The sequence below is a fragment of the Entelurus aequoreus genome, linkage group LG10 (assembly GCF_033978785.1).
Source record: "Entelurus aequoreus isolate RoL-2023_Sb linkage group LG10, RoL_Eaeq_v1.1, whole genome shotgun sequence".
Classification (NCBI taxonomy): domain Eukaryota; kingdom Metazoa; phylum Chordata; class Actinopteri; order Syngnathiformes; family Syngnathidae; genus Entelurus; species Entelurus aequoreus.
Window position 1 is genome coordinate 43680808 of NC_084740.1, and position 27910 is coordinate 43708717.

Sequence of the window (27910 nt, forward strand, 5' to 3'; positions counted from 1 at the left end):
TTTCCCCCCACCCTGTTTGGTGTGTGGCACCTACCTTCATCTTGTCCATGATGGCGTTGGTGCCCAGGATGTTGTACTTCTTTTCAGGGTTGGTCTCTGCGTGCTTTACAGCCCAGGTGGTCTTTCCACAGGCGGGCAGGCCCACCATCACCAGGATCTGAGACAACACACACAGCTTGATCCTGATGTTCTACACACAACATTGACTCAACTACTTAAAAGGGGTTTCTTCCATTCAGACCAGGGGTTTCTCAACCTTTTCCACAGGGGCCACATTTAAAACGATTGAAGGCTGTGTGGGACCACTTTCATATTAGGGATGGCCTAAAATCTATATTGCTATGTATATTGCAGTCTTCTGCAAAAACTATTTGTTATGTACAATACAGGCCAAAAGTTTGGACACACCTCATTCTATGCGTTTTCTTTATTTTCATGACTGTTTAAATTGTAGATTGTCACTGAAGGCATCACAACTATGAATGAACACATGTGGAGTTATGTACTTAACAAAAAAAGGTGAAATAACTGCACACATGTTTTATATTCTAGTTTCTTCAAAATAGCCACCCTTTGCTCTGATTACTTTTTCGCACACTCTTGGCATTCTCTCGATGAGCTTCGAAAGGTAGTCACCTCAGTGTTTCCCACACATTCATTTATTTGTGGCGGCCCGCCACGAAAGAATTACGTCCGCCAAAAATTAAAAAAATAAATAAAATATTTTTTTGTCGTGTCCAGCTTCTCAGGCAAATCATATAGTTGATGTAGATGCCCATATCGGCTGTTCAGATTTACTTTACAAAAGAGAAGTGTAGGATACTTCTCTTGTTGCCTTATTTGTATTTGACCACTACTGCTTTCTGTTTATTTGTTACTGACTGTGGCAGGACACTTCTGCCTCTGTTTCACTTTATGTTGCTGGTAAATAATATGGTTGTAGTAGTAGGCTAAAGTTAAATTATTTAGTATGCACTAATTAAAAGGGCAGAGCTTTAAGAGACATTTTAGCTTTTATATTTTATAAGATATATTTTTTGTAAGAACCACAATTAATAAATATATTTCAGTGAATAACTTATTGTTCAAATCTGTATATAAATATGTACATAAAGTGTTGTAATTATATTGTAAAATGGATGGATGGACGTTTAAAACAAAACTGTTATTATTAATTAGTAAGTATACATTTTTTGAGCCTTTTTAGAGAAAATCATATCATTGTAGTAAATTATGCAAATTACCCGATGATGTCATGGTGACCACGCCCATAGCCACGCTCCCACCGCCACGGGTATCTTGGCAGTTTATGGGAAACACTGAGTCACCTGTAATGGTTTTCACTTCACAGGTGTGCTTGAAGCTCATCGAGAGAATGCAAAGAGTGTGCAAAGCAGTAATCAGAGCAAAGGATGGCTATTTCGAAGAAACTAGAATATAAACATGTTTTCAGTTATTTATAATAAAGACTTTAGAATATTTAGGAGTGAGGAAATTTCACGACTGGATTTGTTGCACAGGTGGCATCCTATGACAGTTACACGCTGGAAATCACTGAGAGCGGCCCATTCACAAATGTTTGTAGAAACAGTCTTTATGCCTAAGTGCTTGATTTTATACACCTGTGGTCGGGCCAAGTGATTAGGACACCTGATTCTCATTATTTGGATGGTTTGCCAAATACTTTTGGCAATATAGTGTAGTTTCTTTGCCGCCATGGAGGCAAGGACTGCTGACTCAGTAGTGGCTTTGCACTTTGGAGGGAAGTTAGCCGCTAGCCTGAATGCTACATTGCGTTGAGGACGCATTTGTTTGCGTCATAATTTACAGACATAACTGGTATGACCAAAAACCGTATTGTCCGCCAAATTTACATAATTTATATTGTAACCCTCTTTGATATTTGTCAAATGTTCATTTATTTAAACACCACAATGAGCAAACGTGGGTCAAGGTATGCTAAGCAATAGGGGTGTGTCGATATGTCGATTATTTGATGCATCGCGTGACGATCAGTATTGAAAATAAAATAAAACATTTCCATGATAGCAAAATTACAGACAAGTTGGCCAAAACGTACTCTAGCGCCAGCTCATCTACAGAGACTGGGCTGCGGTGGAAACTGTAGTTGAGTAAATCAACTCCCAGGTGCCGGGGAGAAGGCACTTCTTTACCTCGCATTCGTTCTTGTTGGCGGGTCCCTTGGTGCCTCGGACCTTGTCCTCCAGGGCCACATTGTGGATGTACGTGAAGCCCTCTGGCGGGGGGAAGTAAGACTCCTTCTGTCCAAAGTTGAACTCCACGTGGCAGTTCTTCACCAGCACGTGAGGGAAGAGTGCGCGGCCCGCCAGGTCCTCCTTGGTCACCTTGAAGGCCACACCCAGTGGGACTCCGTTCTTGGAGTACGACATCTCCACCTCATCGCCTTCCTCAAAGTCCTGGCATCATCAAAATGGCCGTTAGCTTCACATTTGGACAACACATGCATAATCTAAGCAGATCTCTTTTGGTCTTAATCTCCTTGTGCAATTCCATTCCAATTAAAAGTGTCGCTGTTACTCACGATGTAACATCCGATGACGTCGTTTTCACCAAATTTTTCCCCAAAGTCGGCAAATTTACAGTCAGATGATTTTTTCCCCGTTCCTCCATATCCATAAGAAAAGGGCTCCTCTCCTAACAAGAATGAAGAAGATAGTTTTAAGGGACAGAGGCCACATTAGAGTTTTTTTTTAGTTTTGGTTACTTGCTCCTACCGAGTTGTGTGCTGCTGTGGTTAAGGGACCACCCGATACGGACGACGTGGGGGTCTGGTTCGGAGCTGGGCAGGTGCTTCACGGGAATTTCCTCATTGATCTGAAGGAGAAAATTTTATTTATCAAGGACTGTGGGTGTCACATGCGGGAACAGTATAAAATAGGCTAACACATTCGATTAATCACACAAAAATATTACATGAATCACGTTGAACCACAGATTAATAACGTTGACTGCACATGCTCCATTATATTAACTGTGGATGGTTACTTGAAGGGTATTATAGTCAGTATTAAGATCAATGCATACATCAGACTGACTGGTGTGCTTCAAAATACACCCTAACAGGATTGAAGATTATACTGTTATCAAGTTTTGAACAAATGTTGTGCAGTCGAGTAAAACATAAAAAAATGTTTTTGCAAGATATTCTGACAATAAAATTGCATTTGTGTCAAAATATTGAGGTCCCTTTTAAAGTTATTTTTATGATGTACATAATTTATTGCGATTAATCACAATAAATCACTTCAAAAAGTGTGATTTAAAAAAAATTATCGTTTGACAGAACTAGTATAAACACGTGTCAAGAAAACTTTAGAAATGTGTGATTGCAGACCACCACTATTTATCCCTCAGGGCATCTTCTAAATACAACCACAGCAGAGATGTGACATTCGTGAACAAATCGAGTCTTTTGAACGGATCGACGAGAACCGATTCTCAGTTGTGAGCCGTTGTTTATGCCCATGCAAATAGAGCATTTGCAATTGCCCATTCTGCCCATGCGTCCCACCGGACTGCCGAATGGACTAAAAAATGAGTCAGAGTTAAAGGAAACGTAGCAGCATTTACAGTAAAGAAATATATATATATATTTACATTTTAGTTCTATATATGTATATATTAATTATTTCCATATTGTATTTTTCTTCATTTGGTTTGAGTTAACATAATTTGCGATTACATATATATTTTCTCTCTTTCCCAAAATAGAAAGAAAGAATACATTTAGTGAGAAAAGTTACAGTACATTATTGATACATATTATTTCCAGGCTTTCGAGGGCCAAATAACATGAAGTGGCGGGCCACATCTGGCCCCCTGCCTTGAGTTTGACACCTGTGCTTTACTGTGTACTTCTTGCTTGGTATACTTGCTCGCCCCGTTATAAACTATTTGCTTGCCTAACAGAATTGTTATAGCGACATCCAGTGGACACATTCAGAACAGCAGTTTCTTTCATTTAAAAATGCAGCTCAATTTTACACTTGAAGTTAAGTTAAAGTACCAATGATTGTCACACACACACACACACACACACACACACACACACACACACACACACACACACACACACACACACACACACACACACACACACACACACACACACACACACACACACACACACACACACACACACACACACACACACACACACACACACACACACACACACACACACTAGGTGTGGTGAAATTTGTCCTCTGCATTTGACCCATCCCCTTGTTCACCCCATCAATCATTCAATCAATCAATCAATCAATGTTTATTTGTATAGCCCTGAATCACAAGTGTCTCAAAGGGCTGCACAAGCCACAACGACATCCTCGGTACAGAGCCCACATGTGAGGTGAGGAGAGCAGTGGGCATCAGCGGTGGCCACGCCTGGGAATCATTTTGGGTGATTTAACCCCCAATTCCAACCCTTGATGCTGAGCGCCAAGCAGGGAGGTAATGGGTCCCATTTTTATAGTCTTTGGTATGACTCGGCCGGGGTTTGAACTCACAACCGACCCATCTAAGGGCGGACACTCTAACCACTAGGCCAGGGTTTTTTAACCTTTTCTGAGCCCAGGCACATTGTTTTCATTGAAAACATTCTGAGGCACCCCACCAGCAGAAAATATAAAAAAATGAAACTCAGCAGCCAATATTGACAGTAAAAAGACGTTCTTGCAATTGTTGGATATGAATTAAAACCATAACCAAGCATGCATCACTATAGCTCTTGTCTCAAAGTAGGTGTACTGTCACCACCTGTCACATCACGCCGTGACTTATTGAGGTTTTTGGTGTTTTCCTGTGTGTAGTGTTTTAGTTCTTGTCTTGCGTTCCTATTTTGTTGTTGATTGTCATGTCATGTACAGATGTACTTTGTGGACGCCGTCTGCTGCTCTACACGTTGTAAGTCTTTGCTGTCGTCCAGCATTCTGTTTTTGTTTACTTTGCAGCCAGTTTAGTTTTACTTTCGTTTTGCATAGCCATCCCTAAGCTTCAATGTCTTTTCTTAGCGGCACTTGCCTTTAGTTTATTTTTGGTTTAAGCATTAGATACCTTTTTACCTGCACACTGCCTCCCGCATATTGTGATCACGACAAACCATGTTCCTGACATCTACAAAGCAATTAGCTACCTGCTGCCACCTACTGATATGCCAAGCTCTAGACGGCACAGACACTCAACAACGGCACATTATTTGCGGATTATAATTACTGGTTTGCAGAAATTATTTTAACCCAATTAGGTGAAATTACATAATGTCCCACGGCACACCAAACAATATCTCACAGTACACAAGTGTGCTGCGGCACAGTGGTTGAAAAACACTGCACTAGGCCACTGAGTAGGTTGGCAAACTCATCTCGCGGGCCGTATTAAACCTGTCTATGGGTCTGATCCAGGCCGCATGTTTGACATCCCTGCTCTAAACCGTAGCGTGGGTTACCTGTACTGTTTATATATGAACAAAATGGCAGTTGTTAGCATATATTACATCTATCAAACATGGTGGACATGTCTGTTACAAGATACTGCGGTAGTAAACGTGGTACTCACTACAATCCTGCACGGGACATTCCGTTTTAATAATTTTTTATTTTAATCCTGATATTAATCTAGATCAGATGATATGAAAAAATTAATTCATAATAATATTTTTTTTTGCCATATCGCCCATCCCTACTTCCTCCCAAACAACAGGTTCAAAGGGCAGTCTGCCCAAAGGTGACGGATGGAGTACACTGCCAATCTCTCTGTAAGTGACATTGTTCATTCACGACAAAGAAGAGGTAAATTGCTGAGTGGTGGACGGACGTCATGATTGGTGATGGAGTTATTAGCTTTTTAGAAAACACCTGGCTAGCATTTGCTGTATGAAAAGTCAAATGACTTACCTTCATCTCATAGCACACGCGACCAGCGGCGACCCCGTGAGTGGCTCGTGCCCCCGCCCACAGGTAAGCGAAGCCTTCGATGGTGAGCGGATAGCCGCTGTAGCGGTCCCGTGACACTTTGAAGTGCAGGTCGCAGTTGTCTGAAAGCAAAGCCGGGCAGTTTGTTGAGGAACACGACAGTTTCACTATATAGAACAGGGGTGTCCAAACCTTTTCTACAAAGGGCCGCATACTGAAAAGTCAAAGCATGCGAGGGCCATTTTGATATTTTTTTCTGTAAGAAAAATGCTAAAAACAGAAATTATATATATTTAAAGATATGACTGTCAGCTTTATACTACAGGTGACATTATTATTCTATTACAATACAAATATTAGACTCTTGACCACGATTAATCTGATTCGATATCAGTACAAATGGTACATACTTGTATTATTTAGCAGTGTGGCATGTTAGAAAAGGTTTGATCATGTGAAATGAATCAAACAGAACAATGGCCAGTATGAAAAACACGTACCTATTTAATATCAACCGTCTGGAGTACACTTATGCTGTCTTCAAGTTAAAGTGGAGTGATAGTTGTTTGTTTTGGCAACACCTAGTGGTCACAATAACCCATTAAGCTCATGGCCTAGTAAACGCTGCTTTAACATCTGCTGACTGAAGCCTTGCTTTTGAAGAATCCTCCATCAAGTCTTTTATTGGGCGCCAAACAATCATCCATGCCACAACCACTTCAAGTCCACTTCTTGTTATGCGGACACCTTTGTTACTGGATACAATTTTAATACGTTGCTGACTTTGAATTTGTATTTAATATTATTCCATACTTGTTAATACTGACAAGTGTCTTATTTTAGACTGTAATGTTGTTCAATTAAGGACACTATATCTAGCGTGTGTGCTTTGCTCTTGTCAATTAAGGACACTAATTACATATGTCTAGTTTGTGCCAATAGAATATTTGCTATTTTGCTTGCATGGGATCGATATCGATATCATATCCACCTAGTTATTAGTATCACAATTTTAGCTTTTTCCTCACTATATTAAGTCTTTTTGCTGTTTTTTCTTGCAATGTTACTTGTTTTGTTTGATTTTATTTCAACAATTTACTGCGGGCCAAGAAAACTTGAGCTGCGAATGGTATAAGACATTTGTAGGGTTGTGGTCACACTTACAAGTATCGATAGTGACCAGAGTGTCATCAATGTTCTCTTCCTCGTCTTCTGCGGGTGGCTGTGGTGTGCGGGATCTAAAAAGCACACAGAGAAGTCAATCCGGGTGCAGTTTTAGGACAGGCTGGTGTGGAATGGGGCTATGGCTTGCTTTGACAAGAGCGACCTGTTATGAACAAGCCCTCTCTCTTTAGCACTGTAGTTTGGCCCAGGAGGTCACGGGTCAGACCCAACAAGTTCAAAGACAGTGCCCAACTTTGAATATCATTGCTGTGAATTGACGTGAGTCCACTTCATGACAATTGTTACACATCAACAGGACTTTTTTAAAAGAAATGTGCCATCAGACAATATGTAAACAACTGTATGCATGACGATAAACACAATGGAACCTGTTTTGAAAATGGAGTTCACTTGTATACCGCGTTTCTATCTTCAAGGAAGTCATTACCGCACTCACCTACTGACAACAGCATCAGGAGCAACTGTGCCTTGCCCAAGGATACTTCAAAATGGTCACAGAGAGACTGACGAAGGAAGCAGCAACCTTCAGGTTGGTAGATAACTACTCTATGGCTTGAGCCATGCTGCCCCTAACCATTGTGCGCACAAAAGATTTTGATTTAACCTACTGCAACTTGTTGGCATGCTTTTCCGGAATTGGTGTATATTCTTAATAACACTGCCATGACTTTATTCTGAAACTTATTTTGCACTGAACAGGAAGTAGCATTGTGCACATTTTGCACCGCAACTATAAATAGCATCAATTGTCTATAAAATTGTTATAAGTACACCCCAGCATAACAGTGTGTCCTTATTACAACATATTACCAGAAAACACATTTTAAATCATATTACGACAAAAAACTAACATTTTAGTGAAAATGCATAAATATGCCATAAAATAAAAATGCAATCATAAAACGAAAACCATTATTTGACTGACTTAAAAATGTTGATACTGAAAATTTATATTAAACTCAATAAATAATACATTAAAATTGATCAGCAACATTACTGATAAAGCATGTAACCTGGGGTCACACGATTATTGAAGAACTGACATTTTATTTTATAGAAATTAACACTTTGGTTCTCAAATTATGTCTACAAAGAAGGTTGACTATGTATGTCGACTTAAAGCTGGGGTACCCAAGTTATATTCTTTAACATTTTTTAATAGAAATTAACACTTTGGTTCTCAAATTATGTCTACAAAGAAGGTTGACTATGTATGTCGACTTAAAGCTGGGGTACCCAAGTTATATTCTTTAACATTTTTTAATAGAAATTAACACTTTGGTTCTCAAATTATGTCTACAAAGAAGGTTGACTATGTATGTCGACTTAAAGCTGGGGTACCCAAGTTATATTCTTTAACATTTTTTAATAGAAATTAACACTTTGGTTCTCAAATTATGTCTACAAAGGAGGTTGACCATGCCCACTGCTCCCCTCACCTCCCAGGGGGTGATCAAGGGTGATGGGTCAAATGCAGAGAAAAATTTCGCCACACCTAGTGTGTGTGAGACAATCATTGGTACATTAACTTTTTAACTTATGCTAGGTTCACACCAACGGCGCTTTAAAGCGGCATGCAAAGCGGCATGCAAAGCGGCGTTAAAGCGTAACAAAGCGTGAGGGTCGTAATGGATCGTGGGAAAGCTTGTAGTGAAGCGGGACATGTGGCAAGATCGCCAAAATTTTTTAAACGGTTTAAAAAAATTCGGCGCTCTGTCAAGAATGGAATAAAGCGCCGAGAGCGTATCAAAGCGTGACAAAGCTCAGCAAAGCTTGACTCAAAGCGTAGGAAAGCTTAACAGATCTTGGTCCAAAGCGCGGACCCCAGTCGCCACCGCATGCCACCAGACGACACCACCAGACGACACGACGTGACACGCTCCGCCACACGCTCCGCCACGATTCGCTGCGAACCTGTGACAAGATGTGCTACGCTTTCATCAAGATCTGAGGCGCTTTGATACGCTTTGATGACGCTTTGCCGCGAATGTCGCCGATTTGATACGCTTTGATGCCGCTTTGATGAAGGATTGACACGCTTTGGCGCGAACCTCGCCGCTTTGATGAAGGATTGACACGCTTGGTGACGCTTTCTCACGCTTTGATACGCTCTCACGTATCTCACGCTCGCACGTCTCGCTTTCTCACGCTCTTTCGCGCGCTCCTATAAAAGCAAGAGGGCTGCCACTGGAGTATCATTCATTGCCTTGACTCTGAAGAAGAAACATCCAAGTATCCTGCAGTATCCTGAACCTGACAATGGGACCCAAGAAAGGTAGAGGTGCAGCAAAGAGGAACCAGAGAGGGACAGGCACAGTTGAGGACAGGTCTCCAACACCACCGGCGAAGTCTCCAACACCAACGCCAGAGACAGAGCCTGAGATGCCAACCATCGCACCTGCCCGCAAGAAACGTAACAACAAACCGTATTATTACACCACACTGACCGATCCACAGAAAGAAGAGGTCATTGACTGGCTGAAAGCTCATCCCGCCTTGTATGCCAAGCGAATGACTGAGTACAAGGACACACACACCAAAGACAAGCTATGGGAGGACAAGTCTGCTGAGATGGGTCGAACCGGACCCAGATGAGCCGGCTCAAGAGGATTCTGGGCAAGTCCGGCGACGGTGCGGAAAGAGAAGAGGACTTGTCTGCCACGGACAAGTGGGTGTGGGAGCAGTTCTTCCTGAAAGACCACATCGAAAGTGTGGAACGTCGGAACGTGGTGAGCATCCGTGGTGGGAGCGCAACACCAGCAGCAGCCACAGCTACTGGGCCAGCACTACCCCGACCAACACCCATCAGCATCCAGTCTGACTCTGGGTCAGACTCAGTTGACCGTTGAGTCTGGGAGAGTCTCCACAGAGTGTCGACCTCAAGCGAACTCTCCTGGACTTCATGTCTGGCAAGAGAGGTGGTCCCTCCACCTTTGCCAGACATATAGATGAGGGTCTGGCACAGGTTCCTGGGGACATCAAGAGGGCCACAAAGATGAAGCTGATGTCAGTCTTGCACGAGGGACAGAGGCAGGCTGAAGAGCGCCAGGAGATGCAGCAGCAGCAACAGGTCGCCCCAATCCAGCCAATGCAGCCACCACTTCAGTACCTACCAAGCTCCACCAGCAGGCAGTACCCCCCAGAATGGTGTCCCAGAGTCCCCAGTGGCAGCCTCCACCATCACAGTGGTCAACCCAGCCGATGCCAGGTCAACAGTCCACTAGTGTCTGGGGCTCCCAATACCCACGGTATATGCACAGCCAGTACCCTGCCCTGTACCCACAGCCATCCACTTCACAGACAGCAATAACATCACCCATAACCTCCCCCACCATCCTTGACCTGGACACGGGGGCCAGTAGCACACCCCAAGCAGACAAGAGCAGCGACCTGAACCTCAGTGACTTTGTCAACACCCCGCCATGACCACTGCAGGGATAAACACAGTGCCATCATCTCCTGTGAAGCGTGTTGAAAATCAGCCACCTCCACCTGGAGATGATCCTACAACTACAAATAGGAAGTGACTTTGATATTGACTAGTGACATTGAAACTTTATGTAAAACCAACACAGGATTACAAATCCATTCTCTTTTGCATCATTGCCTTTTTTACACGATGATCATTGTTTCTGTACTTCTGTTAGTTTGCTGTTTGATGTTACAGTTTGACATTACTGTCTAATTTTTCTGTATGAAAATGTAAACAAAAATGGTTCTTAACTTTCTACTTTGTGGACAATGTTGATCCACTCTCTTGTATCATCTCATACAACATAATGTACCCTTTGTCATATGAACCCCACATTATGTAACCTGATTGGTGAACAGTGATACTATTTGTGCTTTTTTGTTTGGTCAAGTTTGTTGCTTGCTGTACATGTTGATAACATATTCCTTAATAATAAAGAGAATATGTTACGTTTAAAAGAAATGCCTTTTATTATTGTCAACTAGCATAAGAAATGAAAGATAGATATTTATTAAGATGACAAAGAAATAAAAGAAATGAAGATATAAAACATAACGGAAAAAAAAGAGAAATTGAAAAAATAAATGAATATAAAAAATGTGTGGAAAACAGTATACTGAGCTTTTCACTTTTTTTTTTAACTTATTTGTTTATCATATTTCTCTTTTTTATTACATTGTGTTTTATCTTGTATATAATAAAACAAAAAGAGAAATCAAATAAATAGATACATCTAAAAAATGTGGGGAAAACTTAGTATACAGAGTTTTTCACATTTTTTTCTTATTTCCTTATTTTTTTGTCATATTTCTCTTTTTTATTATATTATGTGTGCGCACGCAATTTATTCATCAAATTCACAAAATAATAATCACAGCATCTTCCAAATTGCACATAATTACATAACAATATCACATTTCAAAGTCAATATTACAAATGAATGTTCATAATGTTCATGACACATTAGTCTTCATCTTCAGACTTCATTTTCATCATCAGCATCGGACTCAGTCCTCTCTTCAACTGCAGCTGGAAGTACAACACCAGCCATTCTTTGCTGACATTCAACAGCACCTACTTGAGAGACAAAGTATTCTCTTAGATGTTCTCTCTGCTGTCTGGCATCCACAGTGGCGCGGTTTCCCCTTGCAGGTGGCTGTGGAACATCTTCCCAGTGAGGTCCCTGTCTCCAGGCCCCTGGTATGAAGTTGTCCTCTTCATCCTCGTGGTCCACCTCATTTGCTGCCATCACCAACCTCTGCCTCAGCAGGTTGTGCAGCACCACAGCAGTCTCCACCAACTTTCTGACAATCTCTACCTTCTGTTTCAGTGTTCTCAGCAGGCACCTGAACCTGTTGGCCAGTATGCCAAAGGCATTCTCCACCACTCTTCTACCCCTTGATATCCTGTAGTTGCAGATTCTCTGCTCATCTGTCATCCCTCTTCTACTGTATGGCTTCATCATGTAACTCTTCAGGGCAAATGCATTATCGCCCAGGATGAAGTATGGAATATCTGGCTCTGTTTCCCCAGGGAGAGGGCATGGTGGTGGCAGCCCTATGGACCCATCTTGTAGGCATTCAAAGAGCTCAGAGTCTGTGAATATCTGGGAGTCAGACATGTGTCCTTTACCTCCAAGCTCAATCCAGATGAACTTGTATTCTGCATCTACAAGGGCCAGCAATGGTATGGAGAAGAAACCCTTGTAGTTGTGGTAGAGACTGCCTGTGTTTGCTGGCTTCTTGATGGCTATGTGCTTTCCATCCAAGGCACCAACTGCATGGGGGACATTCCACCTATTTTCAAACTGGTCGGCAAGGTTTCTCCATGCCTCAGGGGTTGTAGGTGGGTTGAAGACTTCATCTTTATATGCCTCTATAATGGCCGTGCACACTTCTGGAATCAGCTCTGATATGGTGGACATACCACATCTGAATCCATATGCCAGTGACTTGTAGCTGTCTCCAGTGGCCAGATGTCTCAAGGTGATTGCCAGCTTGAGGCCAGCTGACAGCGGGGGCCTGTAGTTAGTCTCCTGCTTCTGGATGACTGGTGCCACTCTCTCCAGGATCTCATCGAACAACTCAGGGGTCAATCTGGTGAAGTTTTTGAAGGCAGCAGGGTCTTCTAATCTGAGTTGTGTATCCAGGAGGGTAGTGTAATGACCATAATGTTGTCTTCTTTCTTCAGTCAGCCATGGCCTGGTCCAGCAGCTCCGGATAAACGGTGTTCTCCCTCCTGCTCGTCGGTCAACCTCCCCTTGTCTTTGCTGTTCTTCCTCCCTCTCCTCCGCCTCAAGGGTTAAGATGTAGTTATACAAAAGGGAGACAAACATCATGTCTTCTTCGGATAGATCATGCTCTGGTACACCTAGAACTTCTTGATCTTGTTGCTCTGCCATCCTGTTCGGGAGCCAAAGATGCAATGACTTTGTGCATATGCTGCATCTTTATATACCGCTGGAGTGACATCGGCGACCTCTATAATTCCAATGCGTAACAGAGCGTAACAATGCACAACAGAGCTTGATAATCGTGTCAGAGCCTGATTTAAAGCGTCAGAATCGCATCAAAGCGTAATAAAGTTCAATAAAGCGTAATAAAACGTATCAAAGCGTGATTTAAAGCGTATCAAAGCGGCATCAAATCGTGAGGAACGGTAACAAAGCGGGAAAGAATTTGTCCCCCCAAAGCGGCAACTAATTCGTATCAGAGCATAACATTACTTCGGAGATCGGGATATTCGTGGAAAAATTGACAAAAATGACGGCGCTTTGCTCGCCGCTTTAAAGCGCGGCAAGCGTCGTTGGTGTGAACCAGGCATTATAGAAATTAACACTTTGGTTCTCAAATTATGTCTACAAAGGAGGTTGACTCTGTATGTCGACTTAAAGCTGGGGTACCCAAGTTATATTCTTTAACATTTTTTAATAGAAATTAATACTTTGGTCCTCAAATGATGTCTACAAAAGATGTTGACCATGCCCACTGCTCCCCTCACCTACCACGGGGTGATCAAGGGTGATGGGTCAAATGCAGAGAAAAATTTCGCCACACCTAGTGTGTGTGTGACAATCATTGGTACATTAACTTTTTAACTTAACTTATGTACGTCGACTTAAAGCTGGTGTACCTAAGTTATATTCTTTAACACTTTTTTAAAATCATATTAGCCTTATGCAGTATATCGTAACAGTAATCATTTCTGAAAAAAGTTGTACGTTTGCGTGCTGTCTGTGCCTTATAAGTATTTTAGTAAATAAAACCCCGGAAGACAAAGTAATGTGTCTTTATGATGGTTAAACCCGTCCAGATCCAACCACAGGATTTAGAGAAAAGAGGGGTGAGCAGAGCCCATTAAGGAGCCTCCTTGTTGGCTGAGGCGGTATGTAGCGAAGCGTGTGAAACTTGTTTCCACCTGGAAGTTCACAATATCTGCGCTTGTTACAGCATATACTGCTAAAAAAAACAAACACAAAGAAATCAGAGAAAGAAAAGAAAGACGCTGTACGTCTAAAAAACAAAAAAAGAAGAGCCAAAACCTGAATAAATATTGGTCTGGCGTATTCAATATGGAGGGCACTGTGGGCCAGTCTTGGACTAACTTTGGATGCGTGATTGGCCGTTTTCCTTCTAGACAGGTCATCTACTGATCCATTTAGCCACGTGTGTTACTGCAACAAAATACTAACTAGGGGATCCTTCCATGCAACTTTAGACTGTCAACACGTGTGCACGTACATCTCTCCTGCACTTCCAGAGAGGAGGAGACTGGGAGGGACTATCAGCAGTTTGAATTCTGCCTGGTGACACAAGAATTAGGTACCCCAGCTTTAAACGGACACTTGTTCTAATAAGAGGTCAGTCTTTACCCATGTTTCATTTATTTTTGGAGGCTACAAATGTGCATATATAATGGGACGGTGTGTGTGGCTTGTTGTTCCAACTCTCTGTACAGTCGTTGGCAATGTAACTCTGCATCTAGACATGCAACAGTTGCCTTGGTTGTGCACTATGACGCATCTATGCATCAATACAATTATAATCCAGATGTACAATGAAGTGTGAATTATCTTGAAAACAACGGAGCCCAGGAAACAACATGAATACACTTTCTCATTCAATGCGTTTTCTTTCTTTTCAAGACTATTTACATTGTATATTGTCACTGAAAGGCATCAAAACTATGACACCTGTGAAGGAGACTACCTCTTGAAGCTCATTGAGAGAATGCAAAGAGTGTGCCAAAAAGTAATCAGGGCAAAGGGTGGCTATTTTGAAGAAACTAGAATATAAAACGTGTGCAGTTATTTCACCTTTTTTTGTTAAGTACATAACTCTACATGTGTTCATTTATAGTTTTGATGTGACAATCTACAATGTAAATAGTCATGAAAATAAAGAAAACACATTGAATGAGAAGGTGTGTCCAAACTTTTGGCCTGTACAGTATATATTTTTTCATTACCCAATGCCACAGGTACATTGCAGTACCCACAGATAGACTTCTACTGTACCTTTTCTCTTCGCGATGCTCATAGTAGTTGTAGCCTCTGCTCTCCTCGTGCGGTCTCTTTCGGCCATAGTGTCCCCTGTCAGACTCCGCCTTCACTTCGGCGCCACGCTGCGGTTCTGTCCCGCGGCCCTCCCGCCCGGCGTCCCCGGCGGCCTCCGGGTCATCTTCCGTTTTAATATCCTCTTTAATTTCTGCAATGACGGAGAACAAAAGTGAGCGTGGACAGACGGTGTCTACTAATAAGTTAACTGACGACTGCAAGATCAAGCAGGAAACTAAAAGATCTTTCCACAAAAACACGGCAGGGCGTGTCTGGAATTTAACCATCAGTCACCTTGTTTGATGTCCACGCTCGGCTTCACTTCAGGTTTGCTGGTTTCCTCTGCGGCTGCGACGGGTTTGGGAGTGTCGGACGCCGCCTGACTCTCGTGAGGCTCGGCTTCAGCCTCCTGTTCCGCCTCCTCTTCCTCGTAGTAACCACCTGAATCTCTGCCCTCGTCTTCCTCTAGAAGCGCAGGGCCTCCGTCTTCACCGTAGTCCTCTGCAGATGTCAACAGAGAGAGAAATTGTACAGAATTTGGCGATTGCTTCGGCATTACAGCACATAAATCAAATACGAACTAGGGCAGGGGTCGGCAACCCGGGGCTCCGGAGCCGCATGCGGCTCTTTGACCACTCTGATGCGGCTCAGCTGCATACTTGCCGACCCCCCGATTTTCCCAGGAGACTTATGGATCTCAGTGCCTCTCCTAGAAAACTCCCAGGGCAAATATAATCCTATTTTCACTCTAATTACTAAATTAAGGGCGTGCGCTAATTGCACCGCAGTAATTGTCCTCTATAGCATTTACAAACAGCGTGCCAGCCCGGCCACATGTTGTATGTAGCTTTTACCTGCACACGTAAGAGACAGCAAAGCATACTTAGTCATCGGCCACACAGCTTACACTGACGGTAGCCGTATAAAACAACTTTAACACTGTTACGTTACAAATATGCGCCACACCGTGAACCCACACCAAAAAACAATGAAAAACACATTTCTGGAGAACATCCGCACCGTAACACAACATAAACACAACACAACCAATACCCAGAATCCCATGCAGCCCTAACTCTTCCGGTCTAGATTATACACCCCCGCTACCACCAAACCCCCCCCCACACATAAACCCTCCCACCCTCTGTGCGTCGGTTGAGCGGAAGAGTTAGGGCTGCATGGGATTCTAGGTATTTGTTGTGTTGTGTTTATGTTGTGTTACAGTGCATATGTTCTCCAGAAATGTGTTTGTCATTCTTTTTTGGTGTGGGTTCAAAGTGTGGCGCATATTTGTAACGTAACAGTGTTAAAGTTGTTTTATACGGCTACCGTCAGTGTAAGCTGTGTGGCTGTTGAACTAGTATGCCTTGCTGTCACTTTCGTGAGCAAGCTGAAGCTGCATTCTACATGTGGTCAAGCAGGCATACTGTTTGGGCAGGCTGTAGAGGGCGCCAAAAGCAGTGCCATCACGCCCTGATATTCGGGAGTCTCCCTGAAATAATGAGAGGGTTGGCAAGTATGACGCTATCAAGCGCCATTCATTCAAAAGTCGCGGGCCGCACTAACATCAAATTTCCATATTAAGGTGCGTGCCGGTGCGTGTGACTGAGACCCCTGGTTAACATAGCACAAAGCAATTTAAGCTTTGTATGCGGTGTTTATCATTTTAAATTTAAAAATTTTTTTTGTGGCTCCCATTATTTTCTTTAATTTGTGAAACTTGCCAAAATGGCTCTTTGAGTGGTAAAGGTTGCCGACCCCTGAACTAGGGGATCCTTCCATGAAATTAAGAATGAATCAATACAAATGCACGTTGACTAAGACGATAACAAAACATAATTGATATTTTTGACAACTAATAACGAGAAGAAAATGTTGACAGAAAGGAAACCCAATCATATTTCATTTTGTCATGTTGATGGTTGGGCCAAGTTGGGAATATATCCAGTGACTGCTCTTTAACAGTGCACATAAAAGGGGCCGGCAGTTAGTTACGAAGAAGAGCCAATCAGACATATTTCCTAAAACGTCCCCGGCGGCGACAAAAACAAGACTGTGCGGATTTAACGTGTTCTACATTGTAATATGTGTGTACACCTGGGAGAAAGCGAAGAGGACACATTTGATTTTTGACGTTGAATGATGCCATCAGCAGGCGAGTCATCATGACATCCACACAACTGTAAGTTAAAGTTGTGTGTACTGTATTTTCCGCACTATAAGGCGCACCTAAAAACCTCAAATTTTCTCAAAAGCTGACAGTGCGCCTTATAATCCGGTGCGCCTTATATATGGACCAATATTGAGCCACAACAGGTCTCGCAACTACGGGATGCATAACGTAACCCCAGCCTCTACTGTAGCGTCTATTCTATGCGCCTTAGAATGCGGTGCGCCTTATATATGAACAACGTTTTAAAATAGGCCATTCATTGAAGGTGCGCCTTATAGTGCGGAAAATACAGTATTTGCCGCTTCCGGTTCTCCTGCGTTCATAAACAAAGTTACCATGAAAGCATGCATTGTAACTCCATTACACAACACACACAATCATAAATATTTCCTTAATATGGGTTGTGCTACTTTTGTGTTGAACAAATGCTTTGCAGGTAAAATAAACGTGCTTTCAAATAAACTTAAAAGGAGGCATGACCTTTTATACTTTATATTTTAGTTCGCTAAATGTACTGTCATTTTAGCTGACAAAAATGTGGTGTAATTTGTACAACTAAATCAATTTAGATGACTAATAGACTAAAAAAAAATTCAAAAGACCGACTAAAACTAAATTAAAACTGCTGTCAAAATGAACACTGCGCCGTATGCATAAAATGTGCAAACTAGGTAAATATTACATGTTAATATGAATGTTACTACATATATATAGTGTTGGCGCTAGGACCCCATCAAGTCATAAAAATGGGGTCCCACAGTAAATGTTTGGGGTCTCAATTTTTTGTAACCGTTTTGAAAACAAATCAGTGTTTCCCACACATTCATTTATTTGTGGCGGCCCGCCACGAAAGAATTACCGTATTTTCCGCACCATAAGGCGCCCCGTGTTATTAGCCGCACGTTTAATGAACGGCATATTTCAAAACTTTGTTTACCTGTTAGCCGCCCCGTGCTATTAGCCGCACCTACGCTACGCTAAAGGGAATGTCAACAAAACAGTCAGATAGGTCAGTCAAACTTTAATAATATATTACAAACCAGCGTTCTAACAACTCTGTTCACTCCCAAAATGTAATGTGCAAATGTGCAATCACAAAAATAGTAACACTCAAAATAGTGCAGAGCAATAGCAACATCAATAACTCAACGTTGCTCATACGTTAGTGTCACACAACACACAAAATAAACATTTAAAGCTCACTTTCTGAAGTTATTACTCATCTACAAATCCCTCGAATTATTCTTCTTCGGTGTGCTTCACTTGTTTTTTGACACCATCTGTGATGTGGACGCGCATGCAGTCGTAGATCAACAGGAACGGCGCTGCGTGAAAAAAGTCACCCGGTGTCTTCGCGTAAACGTCTATCAACCACTCGCTCATCTTTTCTTCATCCATCCATCCCTTCGAGTTAGCTTTTATGATGACGCCGGCTGGAAAGTTCTCTTTTGGCAAGGTCTTCCTTTTGAATATCACCGTGGGTGGAAGTTTCTGGCCGTTAGCATGGCAAGCTAGAACCACAGTAGGACGACTTCTCATTCCCTGTGGTGCGAATATTCACCGTACGTGCTCCCGTTGTATCCACAGTGCGGTTCACATGAATATCAAAAGCCAGTGGAACCTTGTACGCGTGTCTCTTAGTAGGAGACATTTTGTTGTCTTTACAGAAAAACAAATGAAATTAAATATCCGCGAGCTTCTTCTTCTCCGGGGGCGGGTGCTCACCTTGGCGGTTGCTTACAGTAGAAGAAGAAGCGCTTCCTCTTCTATGGGGCGGTTGCTTACCGTAGAAGAAGAAGCGCTTCCTCTTTTACGGGGAAAAAAGATGGCGACTGTTTACCGTAGTTGCGAGACCTAAACCTTATGAAAATAAATATGAATATTAATCCATATATAAGGCGCACCGGGTTATTAGCCGCACTGTCTGCTTTTGACAAAAATTGTGGTTTTTAGGTGCGGCTTATGGTGCGGAAAATACGGTACACCCGCCACAAATTTAAAAATGTTTTTTGTTTTTTTTTTGTCCTGTCCAGCTTCTCAGGCAAATCATATAGTTGATGTAGATGCCCATATAGGCTGTTCAGATTTACTTTACAAAAGAGAAGTGTAGGATACTTCTCTTGTTGCCTTATTTGTATTTGACCACTACTGTTTTCTGTTTATTGGTTGTTGGCAGGACACCTCTGCCTCTGTTTCACTTTATGTTGCTGGTAAATAATATGGTTGTAGTAGTAGGCTAAAGTTAAATTATTTAGGATGCACTAATTAAAGGGGCAGAGCTTTAAGAGACATTTTAGCTTTTATATTTTATAAGATATATTTTTTGTAAGAACCACAATTAATAAATATATTTCAGTGAATAACTTATTGTTCAAATCTGTATATAAATATGTACATAAAGTGTTGTAATTATATTGTAAAATGGATGGATGGACGTTTAAAACAAAACTGTTATTATTAATTAGTAAGTATACATTTTTTGAGCCTTTTTACAGAAAATAATATATCATTGTAGTAAATTATGCAAATTACTCAATGATGTCATGTTGACCACGCCCATAGCCACGCCCCCACCGCCACAGGTATCTTGGCAGTTTATGGGAAACACTGCAAATGATAAATGTATGCATTATCCTGTTATATCTCACATTCTATATTGTTTTGGAAAAAGGTTGTCATAAACGTTACCAATTCATTAAAAAAACTATACAAAAGAAAACAAATTGTTATGCATATGTAAATGTTTTCAGTTATAAGCATTCATTCACTTTCTTCTGTCTTCCAAGGATCTAAACTTTACCGCTGCTGCCCCAAAATCAAAGTTCTCTGGCTGACAAGGTCCACTAACACATCTCTGCATATTTTACTAGAATACCCTTATGGGCATTACATGTATCAAAATCAAGTACTTACAATACGGTTTACTAGTTGAAATACCCTTTTAGAGCAAATATCTACCCAAACGACTGCTTTGCTGCTGCCAAAAATGTATTTGAAGAGTATTTCAACAAGTAAACAGTACAGTAGGTCCTTGATTTTGATATATGTGATGTTCATAAAGGTATTCTAGTAAAATATGTGATTTGTAAATATCAAAATATTCTGTTGAATCACTTTTTGTCAGGCAATATTAGGTTTAACGAAAATTTGACATAGATGAATACATACAAACACTTTATAAATATTTGTTTTGTGCAGCAAGAAATAACAGTTACAAGTGTATGTATCTTCCAAACAAGAAAGAGGTTTTTATCACATCAACATGGGACTAACAGTCCTTTAAATCTCATTATATATATACATGTATGTGTGTATATACACACACACACACACACACACACACACACACACACACACACACACACACACACACACACACACACACACACACACACACACACACACACACACACACACACACATAAAAACAGGATGTAAATTAACCAATGATGGAGGTGTTTGGATGTTTTTAAGAGGGCTTTAAAGGCCCAATAGAGCGACTACAAAAGGCTTGATTAACTAACTTTTGCTAATGTTTATTTACAAGTTAGAATGCATTAAAAAACATGTGTTCTTATCTCACATAAGGATTGTGAGTGACAGACGTCTCAAAAAAATGCAGTCCCACTTAAGACATACTATTTCACAGTTTCATAAAAGCACAAACGATTTTTAGGGTCAAGTGTTTTGGCAAAGAAAAATACAAACTGTCAGGCATCCCGCTCAAATGTGTAAAGATGGATATCCCTCGGGTCTGGCGCCCCGGCTAACTTCCGCTTTGTTCTGTGAACTTCTGGGATTTATTTAAATAAAATTGCAGCATTTTCTTTTTGTTTTGTTTTTATCTTGCAGTGTTTATGCGAGTTAAAAACAGTCGGTTTTAGATTTGGACCTGCTGGCCACTGTAGTGATAACTTTGAGGGGTGAAAAAAGTGTTAAATGTCACATATATATATATATATATATATATATATATATATATATATATATATATATATATATATATATATATATATATATATATATATATATATATATAAAAACAGGATGTAAATTAACCAATGATGGAGGTGTTTGAATGTTTTTAAGAGGGCTTTAAAAGGCCCAATAGAGCGACTACAAAAGGCTAGATTAACTAACTTTTGCTAATGTTTATTTACGAGTTAGAATGCATTAAATATGTGTTCTTATCTCACATAAGGATTGTGAGTGACAGACGTCCCAAAAAAATGCAGTCCCACTTAAGACATACTATTTCACAGTTTCATAAAAGCACAAACGATTTTTAGGGTCAAGTGTTTTGGCAAAAAAAAATACAAACTGTCTGGCATCCCGCTCAATTGTGTAAAGATGGATATCCCTCGGGTCTGGCGCCCCGGCTAACTTCCGGGATTTATTTAAATAAAATTGCAGCATTTTCTTTTTGTCTTGCAGTGTTTATGCGAGTTAAAAACAGTCTGTTTTAGATTTTGGACCTGCTGGTCACTGTAGTGATAACTTTGAGGGGTGAAAAAAGTGTTAAATGTCATATATATATATACATAAAAACAGGATGTAAATTAACCAATGATGGAGGTGTTTGGATGTTTTTAAGAAGGCTTTAAAGGCCCAATAGAGCGAATACAAAAGGCTCAATTAACTAACTTTTGCTAATGTTTATTTACAAGTTAGAATGCATTAAATACGTGTTCTTATCTCACATAAGGATTGTGAGTGACAGACGTCTCAAAAAAAAATGCAGTCCCACTTAAGACATACTATTTCACAGTTTCATAAAAGCACAAACGATTTTTAAGGTCAAGTGTTTTGGCAAAAAAAAATACAAACCGTCAGGCATCCCGCTCAATTGTGTAAAGATGGATATCCCTCGGGTCTGGCGCCGCGGCTAACTTCCGCTTTGTTCTGTGAACTTCTGGGATTTTTTTTATTCATAAAATTGCAGCATTTTCTTTTTGTTTTTATCTTGCAGTGTTTATGCGAGTTAAAAACAGTCAGTTTTAAATTTGGACCTGCTGGCCACTGTAGTGATAACTTTGAAGGGTGAAAAAAGTGTTAAATGTCATATATATATATATATATATATACACACATATATACATAAAAACAGGATGTAAATTAACTAATGATGGAGGTGTTTGGATGTTTTTAAGAGGGCTTTAAAAGGCCCAATAGAGCGAATACAAAAGGCTCAATCAACTAACTTTTGCTAATGCTTATTTACAAGTTAGAATGCATTAAAAAACCTGTGTTCTTATCTCACATAAGGATTGTGAGTGACAGACGTCCCAAAAAAATGCAGTCCCACTTAAGACATACTATTTCACAGTTTCATAAAAGCACAAACGATTTTTAGGGTCAAATGTTTTGGCAAAGAAAAATACAAACTGTCAGGCATCCCGCTCAATTGTGTAAAAATGGATATCCCTCGGGTCTGGCGCCGCGGCTAACTTCCGCTTTGTTCTGTGAACTTCTGGGATTTTTTTATTCATAAAATTGCAGCATTTTCTTTTTGTTTTTATCTTGCAGTGTTTATGCGAGTTAAAAACAGTCAGTTTTAAATTTGGACCTGCTGGCCACTGTAGTGATAACTTTGAAGGGTGAAAAAAGTGTTAAATGTCATATATATATATATATATATATATATATATATATATATATATACACACATATATACATAAAAACAGGATGTAAATTAACTAATGATGGAGGTGCTTGGATGTTTTTAAGAGGGCTTTAAAAGGCCCAATAGAGCGAATACAAAAGGCTCAATCAACTAACTTTTGCTAATGCTTATTTACAAGTTAGAATGCATTAAAAAACCTGTGTTCTTATCTCACATAAGGATTGTGAGTGACAGACGTCCCAAAAAAATGCAGTCCCACTTAAGACATACTATTTCACAGTTTCATAAAAGCACAAACGATTTTTAGGGTCAAATGTTTTGGCAAAGAAAAATACAAACTGTCAGGCATCCCGCTCAATTGTGTAAAAATGGATATCCCTCGGGTCTGGCGCCCCGGCTAACTTCCGGGATTTATTTAAATAAAATTGCAGCATTTTCTTTTTGTCTTGCAGTGTTTATGCGAGTTAAAAACAGTCGGTTTTTGATTTGGACCTGCCGGCCACTGTAGTGATAACTTTGAGGGGTGAAAAAAGTGTTAAATGTCATATATATAAATATTAGGGCTGCAACTAACGATTAATTTGATAATCGATTAATCTGTCGATTATTACTCCGATTAATCGATTAATAATCGGACAAAAGAGACAAACTACATTTCTATCCTATCCAGTATTTTATTGGGAAAAAAACAGCATACTGGCACCATACTTATTTTGATTATTGTTTCTCAGCTGTTTGTACATGTTGCAGTTCATAAATAAAGGTATATTTTAAATTAAAAAAAAATATATATACCGTAATTTCCGGACTATAAGCCGCTACTTTTCCCCCTCGTTCTGGTCCCTGCGGCTTATACAAGGGTGCGGCTTATTTACGGCCTGTTCTTCTCCGACACCGACGAAGAGGATTTCGGTGGTTTTAGTACGCAGGAGGAAGACGATGACACAATGATTAAAGACTGATTTTTCATTTACCGGTAGGCTGGTTATTTTGATAACCCACAGGCGAGCACTTTGTATTACTTTGCACCGTTGTATTATTTGTACTCTGCACGAATGCTGTTCGCCATGTCAAAGATGTGAAAGTCTGATTGAATGATTGAAAGATTTATAGTTAATAAATGGGACGCTTTGCGTTCCCAAACAGTCATCTCTGTCCCGACAATCCCCTCCGTGGTAGCAGGAACCCCTATATACTACGCTAATTACACATCAAAACCCTGCGCCTTATAGTCGGGTGCGGCTTATATATGGAGCAATCTGTATTTTCCCCTAAATTTAGCTGGTGCGGCTTATAGTCAGGTGCGGCTTATAGTCCGGAAATTACGGTATATATATATATATATAAAAAAAAATAAAAAAAAAACTCTGCGCATGCGCATAGCACAGATCCAACGAATCGATGACTAAATTAATCGGCAACTATTTTAATAATCGATTTTAATCGATTAGTTGTTGCAGCCCTAATATATATATATATATATACACCTAAAAACAGGATGTAAATTAACCAATGATGGAGGTGTTTGGATGATTTTAAGAGGGCTTTAAAGGCCCAATAGAGTGACTACAAAAGGCTTGATTAACTAACTTTTGCTAATTTTTATTTACGAGTTAGAATGCATTAAAAAACGTGTGTTCTTATCTCACATAAGGATTGTGAGTGACGGACGTCTCAAAAAAATGCAGTCCCACTTAAGACATACTATTTCACAGTTTCATAAAAGCACAAACGATTTTTAAGGTCAAGTGTTTTGGCAAAGAAAAATACAAACTGTCAGGCATCCCGCTCAAATGTGTAAAGATGGATATCCCTCGGGTCTGGCGCCCCGGCTAACTTCCGCTTTGTTCTGTGAACTTCTGGGATTTTTTTTATTCATAAAATAGCAGCATTTTCGTTTTATCTTGCAGTGTTTAAGCGAGTTAAAAACAGTCGGTTTTAGATTTGGACCTGCCGGCCACTGTAGTGATAACTTTTAGGGGTGAAAAAAAGTGTTTAATGTTGAGTTTACCTGGTTGCTCTTGCGCTTCGTCGCCATCCTCCAACGCCTCATCTCCGCCGTCGTCGTCTTCATCCCCCCCGCCGTCGTCCATGTACTCGGCGCCCTCGTCGCCGTGCTCGCCTTGCTCCGAGGTGTCCGCCAGGGCTTCCTCCTCCTCCATGGCCGTCTTCAGCCGCTCCACCAGGTCCGCTTTGAGGCCTCTGGTGTCCAGGCCGCGCCGCTGGAGCTCATCCTTCAGCTCGTTCACTTTCAGTTTCTTCACGTCCAAACTCATGGCGTTTTTCTTGTGATCGAGCGTCTCAGTGCAATTTGCTGCGGAGATTATGCGAGAAAACGTTTATTTATTTTTGAAAGCCGCTAGACTCTGCGCGCGGCGCTAAGCTAACTGGCTAATTTAGCTAGCATGTCCCACAAATCAAACACGCGTGTGCTGCGGAGTTATAACCCATTACGAGAAGTGTACATAAAAGGGCTATGAAACAAAAAAAGAGTAATTATGCGTACAAAATATTACGGGAGTAAAGTTATCCACACGCCAACTTACCTAGCTAGCTTAGCCCTGTTAGCTAGCTAACATTGCAAGTATAATACAATAGCTCAGCGTTCTAGTACACATGCATTGGTTTTGCCACGTCGTTGCACTGTTTGCGTGCAGCAATAATAAGAGTGCAGCAATAATAACAATATTATCCTACAAATAATGAACGTCGCGGCCTACCTTGTCTCCTCAGCGAGTCTGGCGGGCAAAGATGCAAACAGCGACTACTGCCCCCTGGCGCCAGCGACCTTCACACCGGAAGTCATTCTTCTTCTTTGTCTGTTTCTGGCGGGTAACTTAGAAAGTGGCATGCAGCCACCTACTGTACCGGAGTATGACGCATGCGCTCGCGCTCCACGCCGTTTTATTTTGAAAAAAAAAAATGTTCGAAACAGATATTAAAGATATTTAAAGACAGCACTTTGTGTCAGCTTAGTGTTATAAAGGGACTTACATATACTATTATTAATCACTAGTATGAATATTTAATCTTTTTCTAACTAAATACTGATTTGATTGCTCCTTTTTTCTTACATTTTGACTGTTAAGAAATGGCCAAACTGCAAATGGCCCCCAGGACGCACTTTGGGCACCACTCATCTAATATAGCTTACTATTAATAATAATAATAGAAAAATGTACAGTATGTATATATATATATGTATATATATATATATATATATATATATATATATATATATATATATATATATATATATATATATATATATATATATATATATATATACACATACCCCCCCCCCCCCCCCCCATGAAAAGTAGAAAAACTGTTAAATTATCATCTTTATTGGAGGAATTTAATTAGTTTTAAATGAGCCCAAATTTATATCTCGCTAAAAGATACCTCTGCAACCTGTTGTGCCGGGAAACGCACCCCGGCCGTAAAGTGCACCCCCTGACGCGGGAGCGCGCTTACGTCACTCGTCTCGAAAAGTATATCTAAACTCGGCTGTAATGACCGAAGTGGCTGAAATCGCCTCTTTCGGCATAAAAAAGTACATAAAGTGAAATAATCCAAGTTTTCTTTACTTGTGGATGGATTAAAAATTGTGAGCCTTTAATGATTTCGCCGTCATTCAAGTGGCTGAAATCGCCTCTTTCGGCATATAAAAGTACATCAAGAAACACACGGAATCTGAACGTGTGTTCAGTACTGCGGTAGACATTGTTTCCACAAAACGTAGTCTGCTCAAACATGAGCATGTGGATCAGTTGATTTTCCTTAAAAAAAAATCTGCCCTCCAAAAAAACAGAGGACAGTAATGATGAAAATGCACAGGCATAGTGTAAGTGAACTACTGCTTTTTGACCTGGGAAACGGCCGGTACCTCTCACACAGTAGTTTTTTTTCTTTTTACATATGTATTTATTTTCTCTATTCTTTTACACAAAGCACTTGTCACTGTGCTCATTGTTGCCACATTTTGAGATGTGTTATAGGTGTGTAACTTGTTTACATTGTAATGTTGCACATTTGTTACCTACCTCTAGTGTTCAAAACACTATATGCTCAGGTTGAAATATTGAATCTTTGTTACCTACCTCTAGTGTTCATTGTTACCTACCTCTAGTGTTCAAAACACTATATGCTCAGGTTGAAATATTGAATCTTTGTTACCTACCTCTAGTGTTCAAAACTATGCTCAGGCTGAAATATTGAATCTTTGTTACCTACCTCTAGTGTTCATTGTTACCTACCTCTAGTGTTCAAAACACTATATGCTCAGGTTGAAATATTGAATCTTTGTTACCTACCTCTAGTGTTCAAAACTATGCTCAGGCTGAAATATTGAATCTTTGTTACCTACCTCTAGTGTTCATTGTTACCTACCTCTAGTGTTCAAAACACTATATGCTCAGGTTGAAATATTGAATCTTTGTTACCTACCTCTAGTGTTCAAAACACTATATGCTCAGGTTGAAATATTGAATCTTTGTTACCTACCTCTAGTGTTCAAAACTATGCTCAGGCTGAAATATTGAATCTTTGTTACCTACCTCTAGTGTTCATTGTTACCTACCTCTAGTGTTCAAAACACTATATGCTCAGGTTGAAATATTGAATCTTTGTTACCTACCTCTAGTGTTCAAAACTATGCTCAGGCTGAAATATTGAATCTTTGTTACCTACCCCTAGTGTTCATTGTTACCTACCTCTAGTGTTCAAAACACTATATGCTCAGGTTGAAATATTGAATCTTTGTTACCTACCTCTAGTGTTCATTGTTACCTACCTCTAGTGTTCAAAACACTATATGCTCAGGTTGAAATATTGAATCTTTGTTACCTACCTCTAGTGTTCATTGTTACCTACCTCTAGTGTTCAAAACACTATATGCTCAGGTTGAAATATTGAATCTTTGTTACCTACCCCTAGTGTTCATTGT

General features: G+C 40.5%; 1 protein-coding gene and 1 non-coding gene across 4 annotated transcripts in view; both read right to left on the reverse strand.

The window, feature by feature from the left end:
- Window positions 1-25819, reverse strand: part of hnrnpul1 (heterogeneous nuclear ribonucleoprotein U-like 1) — a 45721-nt gene extending 19902 nt beyond the window's left edge. For 2 of the 3 annotated variants that reach the window (XM_062060914.1, XM_062060913.1), the window contains exons 1-10: window positions 25683-25819; window positions 24974-25276; window positions 15461-15667; window positions 15128-15317; window positions 7119-7192; window positions 5937-6076; window positions 2757-2856; window positions 2564-2676; window positions 2175-2438; window positions 35-157 (exon numbers count right to left, since the gene is read on the reverse strand). In XM_062060914.1, the coding sequence (XP_061916898.1) occupies window positions 35-157; window positions 2175-2438; window positions 2564-2676; window positions 2757-2856; window positions 5937-6076; window positions 7119-7192; window positions 15128-15317; window positions 15461-15667; window positions 24974-25238 (1476 nt within the window). In that variant the 5' untranslated portion in view covers window positions 25239-25276; window positions 25683-25819. Of the gene's footprint in view, window positions 1-34; window positions 158-2174; window positions 2439-2563; window positions 2677-2756; window positions 2857-5936; window positions 6077-7118; window positions 7193-11353; window positions 13014-15127; window positions 15318-15460; window positions 15668-24973; window positions 25277-25682 lie in introns of those variants that run through there. The other variant, XM_062060916.1, reaches the window with a different exon arrangement.
- LOC133659471 (small nucleolar RNA SNORA76) lies at window positions 7254-7366 on the reverse strand. Its single transcript, XR_009827698.1, has one exon. It is a non-coding gene; the product is annotated as a small nucleolar RNA SNORA76 (small nucleolar RNA).
- Window positions 25820-27910: the final 2091 nt, after the last annotated feature.